Source organism: Cuculus canorus, chromosome 5 (genome assembly GCF_017976375.1).
Source record: "Cuculus canorus isolate bCucCan1 chromosome 5, bCucCan1.pri, whole genome shotgun sequence".
Classification (NCBI taxonomy): Eukaryota; Metazoa; Chordata; class Aves; order Cuculiformes; family Cuculidae; genus Cuculus; species Cuculus canorus.
Window position 1 is genome coordinate 23,811,547 of NC_071405.1, and position 13,142 is coordinate 23,824,688.

At 34.7% G+C, this 13,142-nt stretch overlaps 1 protein-coding gene across 1 annotated transcript in view; it reads right to left on the reverse strand.

The window, feature by feature from the left end:
- Nucleotides 1–412: 412 nt before the first annotated feature.
- PPP4R3A (protein phosphatase 4 regulatory subunit 3A) overlaps nt 413–13,142 on the reverse strand; it is a 41,785-nt gene continuing 29,055 nt past the window's right edge. The window contains exons 7-15 of the mRNA XM_009561600.2: nt 12,971–13,087; nt 11,517–11,648; nt 11,318–11,420; nt 9,872–10,030; nt 8,459–8,628; nt 6,510–6,652; nt 4,257–4,447; nt 3,547–3,773; nt 413–1,685 (exon numbers count right to left, since the gene is read on the reverse strand). Of these exons, the coding sequence (XP_009559895.1) occupies nt 1,572–1,685; nt 3,547–3,773; nt 4,257–4,447; nt 6,510–6,652; nt 8,459–8,628; nt 9,872–10,030; nt 11,318–11,420; nt 11,517–11,648; nt 12,971–13,087 (1,356 nt within the window). The 3' untranslated portion in view covers nt 413–1,571. The remainder of the gene's footprint in view (nt 1,686–3,546; nt 3,774–4,256; nt 4,448–6,509; nt 6,653–8,458; nt 8,629–9,871; nt 10,031–11,317; nt 11,421–11,516; nt 11,649–12,970; nt 13,088–13,142) is intronic.

The following is a 13,142-nucleotide window of genomic DNA, read 5'->3' on the forward strand; positions in this document are numbered from 1 at the left end:
CATCATGATTGTTGCAACATCAGTCCTTTGAATGCCCCAAAAGAAATCAGCTCTCAAAACCATACATAAGAAGTGCCTTGTTTGCAAAGGAACTGACCTCCCCTCCAGAGAGTCCCTTCACAGGAAGTGACGCTGCGCAGTCCAGGCCATCTTCAGTAAAAGCAGTGAGTAAGCAGGATATAACACCTAGTTTCAAATTAATAACTTATATTATTTAGATCTTTGGGAAAAGGGCACAGAATGTAGTCATTGAGTTAGACCCAAAGTTTAATTGCTGTTTTTCAACTGAGTATTAGAATAAATTTCAAAAGATGGTATCCTTGTAATGAGTTTATTCTACAACCATCTTTGTCCACTAAAACTTGTATTCCAAAGGGAATCAAAAGGTTTTAAAAAAATACCACTAATGCCGTTTTCCTTCAGCTTTAATTATTTCTTTTTTATTTTTGTAAGTCAAATGAGTCAATATACTGGTATTCCTAAGTCATCCATCTTGCATTCTGATGAATTAGTCTACCATCATTGTTCTCAGTTATGAAATTTCAAAGTCTCTTTGGAATACTAATTTCATATTTATAGGTTTCAATTTTTTTTATTCCATCCTATTTCCCTGATTTTTTCCCCCAAGACAGTTGCTGATGTAAAATTTAATATAAAATATTTAGTCACAAAATAGTATTGCTTTTATGCACATTGTGGTAAGATTTTTTTTTTTCCAATAAAAACTATACCATCTTCCATAAAATCCTGAACATATTAAGAACTGTGATGCAGAACAAAATTACACAGGGTGAAACAGGTACCAGCACAACAGTGAGATTATATTACATCAAAAAATTTTAATGGTCCCAAATATATACTCAACAACTAAGCATACACTCAGGGGGGCAGAAAAAATTATGACACAAAAGTGACCACATCTAGAATTCCACTCAATCTTTAATCAAGAAGGGACAAACAAATCCCCCACCTCCAAAAAAATTTCTGCAGTTTAAAGGGCAAAGGGAACAGATTAAAAAAAAAAAAAAAAAAAGAGGAAACTTTATATTCGGCCCTCCCCCACAGAGGTTTTTAAAACCTGTTGTAGCTTGACTAAAATGTTCAGAATGTACGATTTCAAAGGCAGGTCTCTTTTATACAAAGAAACTGCTGGCATTCTTAACTAGTGAAGAATTATGGCAAAAACTGCCTTTTCTTCAGAAGTCTCATATATGGTCCAAGAAAGCATATTTTGATTGTAGCAACTGACCAGCCAATCCAGAGTTCCACTAACAAAACTCCTGCCCTGTTGGCTTTTTGTTTGTTTATTTATTTTCCATTTCCTTCCCTGAGAAAAGGGCAATGTGTGGTCCAAGCTGGAGAACTCAAAGGCGTAAGTCTTTCCCCTCAACGAAATATTTCTCCTTCTTCTGCTTCTTTGAATTGGCACTTGATTGGCAGAAATCCGTTTGTATAGGTTGATCTGTGTCACACACAGTAATTCACAAAAGATTGCTGCTTTGCTGTGGGTCTGTTTTGTTTTTGGAAAAAATATCCTTCCCCCAACCAATAATGTTCTTCAGCAGTTGCCATTATGATGACTCAAGCTTTGCTTTCTTTGACAAAGGTAAAGTTTCCTCCTTATCTTCATCTTCATCATCCTCTTCATCATCATCAGGATAATCTACAAGCCCAACAAGGCCTCCCTACAAACACAGACACAATAACTATAATTAAGAAACTGTCTGCACATTGATACTTGCTGTTTGTATTGGAAAACATTTACAGAGAACACTTTTTAAGTGTACCAATCCATAAAGTTTTGAATAAAAAGAAGCAGAACAAAACTAAATCCTTCAGTGTGAATGAGAATGACATTGTCTGAAAAATGTTTAAATTAATAAATCCAAAATGGGGTTTCACCTGTCCAACTGGAAAGAAATTTCCAGTTGAAATTTAAGAAAATCAAAATATCTACAGATCTATCTGTAAAGAGGTAAATCTTCTAAAACTCCTATAGTATGTTGCCATTTCTGAAGCTTAATCAGCATCTGACTACAACAGGAGTTACTGGCTTTACCTAAAAGACTGTATTACTTATTCTAGTGTCTAATGACAGGCATCCGAACCAGAAAATCTGAGGCAACTGAATACCAAAATACACCTCGATAAATAACTACACACACTCTTGTACTGTCACATACAACACGACACTGAGTATATTACACATAAAATAAAAGAATCAGATAATTACTGAAAAAAACAGTTTAAACGCTGTTTCTAGTTTGCAACCACAGCACATTTATATACGGTGCATGCTACACTGCAAGAAGCAGCTGATGCCTGAGTCCACAAATGGTTTCTCAGTGCACTGCATATTTGATGTAACCTGAACATTTTACTTTTGCCACCACAACTTGAAATCTTGGAGCCAGTCCTACATGCAACATGCTCCATATGTAGAGTTTCCATTTCAGATTTGAAGAATTACACTGCCTGGGAGAGAAAAAGCCTCCAGCAGAAAAACAGAACAGACAGAACTAAATCCCAAGCCAATTCTACTGCTTTTAAAATGCTCTTGACTAACTACTGTATCTCTTTTATAAATTTAATTAATTTGCTTTCCTTCACAGAAAGATTTAGGGAAAGTGTCACTTAGTTTTTTCACCAGCTAAACTATTCTCATTCAGGTGTTTTCAACAGAAGGTAATCCAAACACAAACTCTTAAGTCATGTTTGACCATAAGAAAGAAAAAAAACCTAAAAGCCCATTTGCCTTTTCTGGAAACACTTGTTATGAAATTAAATTCTCATTATCTGAAATATGTGGTACCAACAATACATTATCTGTCCCCCAGCACTGAGAAAACACCAGTCATTCTATTTCCCTGACTTGGATTAAACAAGAGTTTTAGCCAAAAATCTGTTAATATCCAACAGTGTCCTAAAATGCATTTAAAAATGCTGGGTTTGGATATGCACTGCAAGCTACACTGACTCTTTTAAATCAGCTTTCTTATTCTACTTCAATAAATCCCATCGCGAAACTACATGTTACTTCAAAAGGTAAAAAAATCATGCTAGGATATTAAATTTTTTTTTAATATTTTGGCTTACAGCAACCACCTCTCCATAATACAATTTATTTCTTTCACATATACCAGTTATATCATTCTCAAAAACATTAGAAATGGTAACAGTAGACATTCTCAGTGGAAGTGGTGGGACATTGTGAAGTCTGGCAAGATTTGGCAATGTTAACAAAGTATTCCTGTATTTCTATCTGCCAAATATCCCTCTGCAGTTTAACAAAAGTGAAGTGTTGTCTGTATTTCACAATAAAGATCGCTGCAAAGAGCAGCTATGTGAATGTTTCACACTAAGAGTTTGGACATTAAAAGAGCTTTTATTTCTTCTTAAAAATGCTAAAGGCCAAACAAAAAGTACATACAAACCTGACAGGCCATTAGTGCTTATACATATCAGAATTCCTGCAGAATTGAGAGATGCTAAAACAAATTCCTGGTCTGTTAACAACGAAGTCAACCTATGTTCATTCAGAATTACCTTAGTTGTAATAGCTGCCATCTGAGATGTGCTTTTAGAAACAGATCCTGGAGACCCAGGGGACCCTGGAGATCCAGGAGACCCTGGAGATCCAGGTAGATTACTTGCAGATGACTGGCTGGTAAGGTTAGATTTTGTAGCACTGGAAAAGGAAAGCTTGAAACTTGGGCTCTGACGACCTGAAAGGTTAGTTTTCAGAAGAACTTCCTTCTCTTCACTCTCTTTTACTGGACAGAAAGAAAAAAACAACAAAAAAAATTCCAGAAGTAAAGCAGTATTACTGAGTGAAACATTTAATAAGAAATAATTTTACTATGTGGGAAAAAATTTAATACTTTATGTACAGCCTGGTACAGTGAGCCATCATAGACTTTCTTCATACTAACACATCACCTAGCAGGTGTTGTCATTGGCCAGGAATAAACACTTGTACTCTACCAACTGAACACTTACACTGAAAATTTTGAATTATAGAGCTGAATAAAGTACAGGAAAACTTGACTATCAGCTAAGATTGTCAACATTTTGTATCATTTCACTTTTACAGAGAACAAAACTTGTTTTGAAGGGGTGGTCCACCAGGCTGGTGTCACAATTTCAAAATCTAAGAACTTCAGAATAAATACAATGCAAATCCTTTGTTGTAATAAGACTAAAGAATACAAGTTATGGCTTCTGTATAAGCCATATGCAATATTCTTATCACTTACATTTTTTCCTTTCCATGAATTTACTGATAGGGTCCATAATATCTTCATCATTTTTAGTTTTGTCAGAAGGGGGCACCACTGCCTCTCCATCTTCCATGTCATCTTCATCAGTATTAAACCACATTTCCTCCTCATCCTCCAGGGTTCTTGCATCCCTTCTGTATCTATGGTTTCTCAAAATGGAACGCATGCTGCAGAACAGTAAGTTTTAAAATTTTTCATTCAAAAAGCAACTCAAATTAATAATAAAACTTCTATTTGGCATTTACACTGACAGCTTACAGATGTAAACATTGTGGAGCAATAAAAATACTAGCAAATCATTCTGTAATGTGACTCCTTGTATTTTCAATGCAAGCATCAAATAAAAATACTACTCTGCTAATAGCACGCACATTCAGACTATTTCACCTGTCCAAAATTCTGTAGCTTACAAACAGCACTATTAAAAGTTATTTTAATAAATGTCACTAAAGCATTGCATTCAGGCTTGATTTAACACTTTGCATTGGTAAATAAACTTGGAAAAGAGTTTAGAAAGATTTTTCTTCTGAAAATACTGTAACTCATCAGTATTTAGCGTCCCATGTGTTAAAGAAAGAAAAAAAACAAACCAACTAAAAATCTTAAATATGACTCCAGTTTAAAACAGATACATTACAAAGACAGCTATCTCCTTCTACCACATCAACTCGCCACAATTTTTGGTCAGTATCAGTATTTGCTATTCTTCAGGGCCTTGGATACAAAACGCTACTTCTTCCTCCCCATTTCATCTATTATTAGTGCGGGTTTATCTCAGCTCCACCTTCCTTTCCTCCTTCCTCACAGAGGAATACTATGGCCTTGGAGGAGAGGAGACGGACAGTGATCTGTGTGGAAGAGAATCTGAAAGCACTCTTTTCATTAATAGATGCTGATTGTAACAGTCAATTTCCAATAGAAGTGTGAAACTTCACAATTTTTCTGTAGCACTTGTTTACTGGCAACAATTCAAGTCTGAAATTTAATGTTTTCAATAAAGTCTTCAAAATCTTAATAATACAATCTGAGCTTATTCGGTTTAGAGAAAAGGTCTTGTATTACTGACTGCAGGAAAAAAAACAGAAGGGAAAAATTAGGAAATTACAAGGAATTGAATAAGAATGCTAAACGTCCTTTTAAAAGTAAATCTAATTCTGAATAATCTGCTTGCCAATGCTGCTATCTGGACTTACATATACTGCACCATTTTACATTGCATTTAAATTCAAATACTGCTAACAGTGCAAAACCATTACTGAAGCAGCTCTCTTCTGAATACTTCTGTGTCCCACACGAACAATATTTTTGGCCTCCTTCCTCACTGGACTATTCTTTGCTAAAATGTGTAAATATATTCCTGTTATTTTTGCGTTTTGTTATTTCTAGGTTTTCACTTAACAAATCACATGGACTGTGACAGCGTTTGTGCAACCACTATATAAGGTATAGGAAAACCAGCCTGGATGAGGTACAAACCTCTTGAAACTGTAATTTTCTGTTGGACAAACTCATGCATACACAATTACTTAGCTCAGCTTAAGCCAAGAAAAGACTAATGTTTTACTTCCTATGCTGGATGGACATTACTGAAGGAAGTGGCTGTGTATTCTTTCCAACACATACATTAACCATAGGCTTGAATTTCACCGCTGTTTAAATGCTAAGCTTAGCAATGGCATAAGCTGAAGTAATAACATCTCACCTGTAAAACATCAGTACTCAAAACTGCATAACCCACATATACTCTTGAAAGTGCCTCAACATTTTGGAACAAATCTACAATTACAGTCTCATTTTAATTGTACAAGTACTCCCACAACTAACTAAAACAAAAGAAAATTTGGCAAGTGAATTTTTGAAGGAAAAAGCCACAGAATGGTAACTAAGAACTGAACAATCTTTCAAATTGAACAGTGAGAATCTGCTACTTAAGCAAATGAACGTCAGATACTTGATAGGCTTCCAGCTTCATTACAGTGTGCACATAAGTTTAGGACATGACCACTTAGCATTATTAAGTAGGGGTCCAGCAACTAACATCAGCTGAACTCCCATCAAGAGCTTAAAAGGAACACATCTGGAAATCACATTTTAACCAAGCAAATTCAACAATGCACAAGATGCAAGCAGAACTCTACTTACTTAACATTTCCCACTACCATAGAACAATCCACCAATATTCCCAAAACAGAATTAAAGCACTAATAAAGAGCATCTAGTGCATTTTACCTGTCAAGTTTTGGATTATCTTGTCTTTCCCTTTGTTGCTCAAATCGTAGTTTCAGTCCTTTAAATGTCTGTACATAATCTACATCTTCCAGTGCCTTCCAGTAATTTTCAATTACATGAGCCGTTAACGATTTTATATCTTCCTACAAGAATGAACAAACATCAAGTGACTTATATTCAAATCAATTTATTTAATACAATATAAAAAGTAACTGATATGAGAGATTATTTTTAAACATTCCATAGGAAACATCATATTACCTTACGCAAAAATTAGTATTACACACATAAGTGTGGTTAAAACATCTAGAGCTTTAAACATCTGATTAACAGAACATGTACAATAGTAACAATGTTGCAGCAATATCTCCTTAAAAACACATGAGCAGAACCTAAAACTTTGATAGAAAATTGTATCAAATCCAATTCTAAAAGGTCTTTCCCACTGTAACTTATTTTTACATCGATAGATTAACTGATACCTGTTGTTATCAGTCAATTAAAAAATATGCTTATGAAATACAGACTTAGCGTTCATATTGTTTCTTTCCTTCCTGCAAATAAATTACTTACGTAAAAATAATTATTCAATGGATTTGTTTAGGACGAGAACAAGAAAGATATTTTTCATCAGAAACTAACATCAAGATTTTCCTTTGTGGCCAGATAGCACGAGTCAAGGTCCTGTACAAACACCTGCCAACAGTTCTGCTATTCCAGTTTAGTGTTGTGGCTGCCCAAAGCCACTCTAGACAGCTGAAACTAAGACAGGTCTGCATATTGCAGTTGGAAAATTGCTCCTGTGTATTTTCTGGCATTTTTAGCACTGCACAGCTCCTGGAATACACTACAGAATAAACACCTGAATTACCATCCAATAAGGACAAGCAAAGCAACACATATCTTAATACACTCATTCTTTCCGTTTTGGTTACATGCTCAAAGGTCCCCTTCTCTGACTGGTAACACATGAGTAAGAACAAAAGCATTTTTTTTTTTTTTAAATTTGCTCCATTTAGAAACAAACCTGGATGAAAAAAAAATTGACAAAAAATATTTACAAATACCAAGAAGCATTCTGGAAATGCCTGGGTATCTGTAGGAGAAGGAGGATAAGAAAATGAAAGATGATTTATTTCTCTCTAACATGAACTGTAGAATCAGCACCTTATCTCACAGAGCACAGAATGACCACAGCACAAAAGTCAGGACCACCTATACGGATTAATTTTATTCATGGCTTCGAAATAATTTTTAAATCAACTCCATGATGATCAGGTTATCTCAGTCCTGAATTGCCTTGAATCCCAATTCAAAGATGAAAGAGGTCATCAGCACAGAAAAATGTCAAAAGTCTCTTTTTTTTCTTTCAGCTACGTAGCTCTCCACAACAGCCTCCACCCTAGCTTGGCCTCACTTACCACATTTAGAGTCTGTACAGCATCTTGTCAGAATCTGGATACAACAACAGGGAGGAAACACTACTGTGCAGACAGCCAAATTGGCATGAATATTTTAAGAGACTGCCCATGGAAGGTAGCACTCCATTAATAAAACAAAAAAGACCGAGATCTCTTCCATATGTTTCCATATTCTGTTGGATTGACATTACAGAACACAGCTAAATTTGATAGTTTTGCAGAGTAGTTTCAAATGACATTCCTGTCATAACAGGTCCATCCTAGCGGCCTGATGAAACCTGACTAGTGCTGGTTTGCAAATCTGGATACTGTGAATACACTATAGAGAGAATTTAAATTTCAAGGCACGGTACTGTGCAAACGTTAAGAAAGAACATGCACAAATATGTAATGGTGATATAAAAGGAAGTTCACCTAAATACAGCATCACAGGATTGCATAATTTATGGTATAAGCAAAACGGAAAGTCCTCTTGAACTACAATATTAAGCAATGCAGTAATTATCTTCAGTATATCACAGCACTCACCACTCTGATAAATTCAAACATCTCTATTATGGCAGAGTTCATCAGATTATAACGGGAACCATTATTTAGAAATGCTTTGACCACAGGTTCAAACAAAAAACTTTTCATTATGTAACGGTTGTAGAATTCATCCTTTAGCCCAATTATCTTTCTCTTGAAACGAAGGGCACCTAAAACAGAAGTGTTGTCAAAATAAGTTTTAAATTTAAAAGAAAAAAAATCCAGAAGCTACTCAGCATTTGTTAACAACCTCAGTTCTTATATGGCATTACATTATTAGAACCAGGTAACATGTTTGGTTCTTCTCTGCTTCTCTACAGTCTTGACTATACTGCTAAAGCTCGCTTATCTAGTTTATCGTAATGAAATCCTCCATTGTAATTGTACAAGTGAAACCATCTCTGTTCACTGAAGAAGTAATATACTAAACTATAACTACCTAACTTTAACTATGTTACTATTAAAATAAAGGTGTATTTCTGATTTTTTTAATTACTATGATAAAGTTAAAATATTTTCTCAATAGAAGAACTGGGAAATTTGTTTATCATTCCTATTATTCAAACGTAAGTTCAATTGCATGTAATTAAGTCCTATTTAATTAGGATGCAAACTATCTGATTTTATAATTGGCAAATTATGTTTTCTTCACACATATAGTAAAACAAAGACTTCATTAACATCCAGTCTAAAGCTCTTTCTGAAACTCTGAAGTGTACAGAAGTCTGTGAACGTCCACACATAAACAGAAAGAAGAGTATAATCTCGCTATAAGGCAGCATATTTTGGTTAGTGACTAGAAGGACACGAAAAAAGATTATTCAAGGGTTCTAAAACCAAACTCAGGTGTTTCAGGTACAAATCTAAAAGGTACTTCTTACTGCATGGTACTGCTCAGACAAGTTTTGGCTGTCTTTTACTCTATGTGCACAACAGAATTGTGAAAAATATCTCTTGCTTCTAGAATTAAGTCACAGTGCTTTGCTATTACTGTGCTAAGAACAGTCAGAAGAGCAGCACACTAAACTTCTGTGCTGTTCATGCAGTAAGATAACCATAGCTCTAAACACCTCTGGTAATTTCTACTAAGAAAAAAATTCAAAGCAAAACTTACAACTGTTCTTTTAGGATATTCAATACTGAGATACCATCTTTTCAATTCACCTCTACCCTCAGATTAAGAAAATTCCTTCATCTTTTCAGAAAAAGAGACATCTATAAATGCAAAATAATTTACTAATACTAGCTGACATATCTATAAATTGGTATAAAAAGCATAGAATAGAATAGCAGAATTTCTTTATTCAGTCTTAGGCTGTAACAGTCTGCGAACAGTTTTCTCCCTGCAGAATAAAGATACATAACATTTCACATTCACAAAATACTAGTTTGTTCTTTAGCTTTCAAACTCACACAATGCCAAGAAAGCATGCTTTGAGGCCATGAGAACGAGTACCCTTCGGAGGATATCTTTGTTAATGATGTAGTTCTTTATGTGATAAGTATGATGTTCTACGCAGAAAGTTAGCAACTCCAGTATTAATGCCAAAAGCTGGGCTGTCTGAAAATCGTCTGTAATAAAAACAAACCCAAAATAATTACACGTATCTAGGATATGTCTTCAGAATCTAAGTTCGAATATCCAAGTGCAGTCTGATAAACATTTCCAAGTTCTTGTATATTTCCACTAATAGTTCAGAGAACATGCTGGAGGGGATGTTTAGTCTTTAAAACAGCAATTGAAGAAGCCGGTTATGGACCAAATATTTTCTATTTATAGACATGTGGCAGGGACACTTTTAACACAGAAACAATTTTATTTTGTCTGTACTAAATCAGTGTTTGAAGGTTCAGAGAGTACAGAACCTAACACTAACATAAGTGGTGAGGCTCATTTAACCCAATCTCATTACGATGTCCAAATGTCTATATCATAAAATATTGCCCTTATTCAGTAACTTTACTAAGTTTGTACCAACAACGTGATCCATTATGCCTTTTAAAAGTACTATGCAAGAAATATTTCAGGCTCTTTTAATAAAAGATTATGTCTTCACGACATAATCACATCAGCACATACAAGAAAGTAACTCAAATCTTGGTTTTAAGTATACAATTAAATAAAATACACATTAGATTTAATCTTTTTTAAAAGGCATGCTGCCTGTTTAAAAATACTGCCAGATTGTTGACCTCTAAAGAACACACATACTTTTAACAACAAATATCTCACTTCCAATCTATCTGGAAGCCAGTTGAGATAAAACAGATTAATTTAACTAGTTCCTTGGAAATCTATACAATAAATTGAAAAGTCTTCAGAACATTTATTTATCATTCACATACCTACTTTTATATTGATTTTGGATGCATTATAATATTAATAAACAAATGGTACTACTGCTAGTAGCCAGCAAGAACAGTTACTCCATCACTTATCTCTGCTTTCCAACACCGATTTAGAACCAACACCCTCAAACTCAGCACAGCATTACGATATACACCTTCTCTCAGGTGCAATTTTGCATTCTCACTAGTAATCCCTGATCTTAAAAAATACATTTCAGCATGTTTACAAGTCTTGGCTGCTGAAAAGCCTCAGGAGTTATTAAAAATTATACAAATATTTTAGTTCTCGCTGAAGCAAAAGCAGATTTTCACTTCTTAAATCACACCTCTCTGCTGAATTTTATACTTAGAAACTACTGAAATGACTAAACAGCAAATGAACATTTTACTTCAAAATATGTATCATAGTCTCAGATTCTCTTTAAGACAGAAATTATTCTTTGACAGTTACTCTGATTTAAACACTGACACTTAACAGCCTTGATAAGCCCAACATCCAAGCAGCATTACCTTTGCTAGGCTTGTCCTCTGTAGTATTGGCCAATAAAGGGGCTGTCAGAACATGCATACAATGTTTGTAGAAGAAACCCAAGAACTCTGTTTTTTCTGTTTTCTAAAGAATAATAAAAAAAAATAAATTACGTATCTAACATATCATCAAATACTCTACAAAAGCCAACTGTGATTTTACTTGAAGGTATTTACTTACATTGGCAGTGGCAAGCATATTTTCTGGATCAACTAAAGTACGAAGCAAACCCATGAGTAGCACTGCCCCTCCAAGTTCTGGATCTGTGTCACAAATCATATGTTCTATAATGAGGTTTATAAGTAATATATCCTAACAGAGGGGGGGGAAAAAAAAGCAAATGTCAATCCCAATGATACTGCCTCGCCTCAATTCTGAAGTCATCTTCTAAAAGGTCTCGTTAAAATTGGTGCTTTATCAGAATTTTGTAAAATGTAAACAACTACCAAACAAAAACTCTTAAACTTAACAGAAACAAATTAACTTTACATGTCAGCAACACATTCTAGTCAAAGGTTCAACAGTAAGAAGGTAATCAGAGAAGAATAATTTTTCAAAGCAATTAAAATAGCTCTCAAATTAACAATCTAATTTAGAATTTAGTCTGAACTGAAATGCCAAAAGATAAAAAGTACAGAGGCAGATACTTAGCAGTCTCAACATTTAACTGATTTGCAAAGTGTTTTCAGAGTGCAGAAGTTTTAATTTGTATTTCCCTTTAGCAAACATACCAGGAATTTTATTTCCACAAACACACAACAGTAAATTTTATAACACTATTGAACTTGATGAGATTAGTTTCACTTAAAAATAACCCCAACATGGATTTGCAGAAAACAAGAATAAGACATAAAAGCAGAAAATAATATTTACATTTAGGAAGGTAAAATTTTCTTGGTTACCACTGGCCCCATAAAAAAAGGACAGTCATCAGATTCAAGTGGCAGGAACTGCCAGTGATATTCCCTTTCCCAGCTGCCCCTTTCTTCCAGTACAGAAGTAGCAGCACCAGCAGCTGCCTGTTCTTAGCAGATACAAGAAAAAACATGAACCATCTTCCCTACGGAAAGGGCAGCACAAAGGTTTTTTCTCCACTGAATACCACTTTGAAGCAACTTTCTTACTATTAGCTGTGTGCTGGCATTCATTCTGTATTAATCAGCTACAGAGGATCTCTGGGAAACATAAATGTCTGTCAAAAAGTCTTCTTAAGCACTTGCGACCATAATTCCACTTTCAGTATGTGTGATAGTAAACTGAATGCAGTCTTCTCTCAAGTAAATTAAAACCACATGTACACGTTAAGATGAAGACTGAAATTTATATTTGGCATTTTAAGGAGGCCATTATTAAAAAACATTTTGTTTTGTTTGTATGAGAGCCGATGTTAATGAAAATGGTGGTTTATGGTAACCTGTATTACTTTACATGCAATGGAACAAGAATATATAAGCAGGCAAACACCCATCTCACCTGACTAACAGAACTTTTAAAAACGTGATAGTATGTTATCCTGCAACTGTCATGACTATATTCCATAGTTCTTCAGAACTAGAGCTCATGTCATTAGTAGAGTGGTAAATGAGTAATTTTTTAAAAAAAACAACATGCATTTCCTGGGACCCTCTACTTACATCATCATTTTGCTGCGCTTCTTGCATGACAAACTCTCGTACCATGGATGGGTTATATTCAACCAAATATGAGAATATATCAGTGGCTGCACTTCGTACTTGTGCATCGTCCATACCCTGGAAAGTCAAATTAAATAATTCATGTTTCCTTAAAAGAAAAGGCTTGAACTGA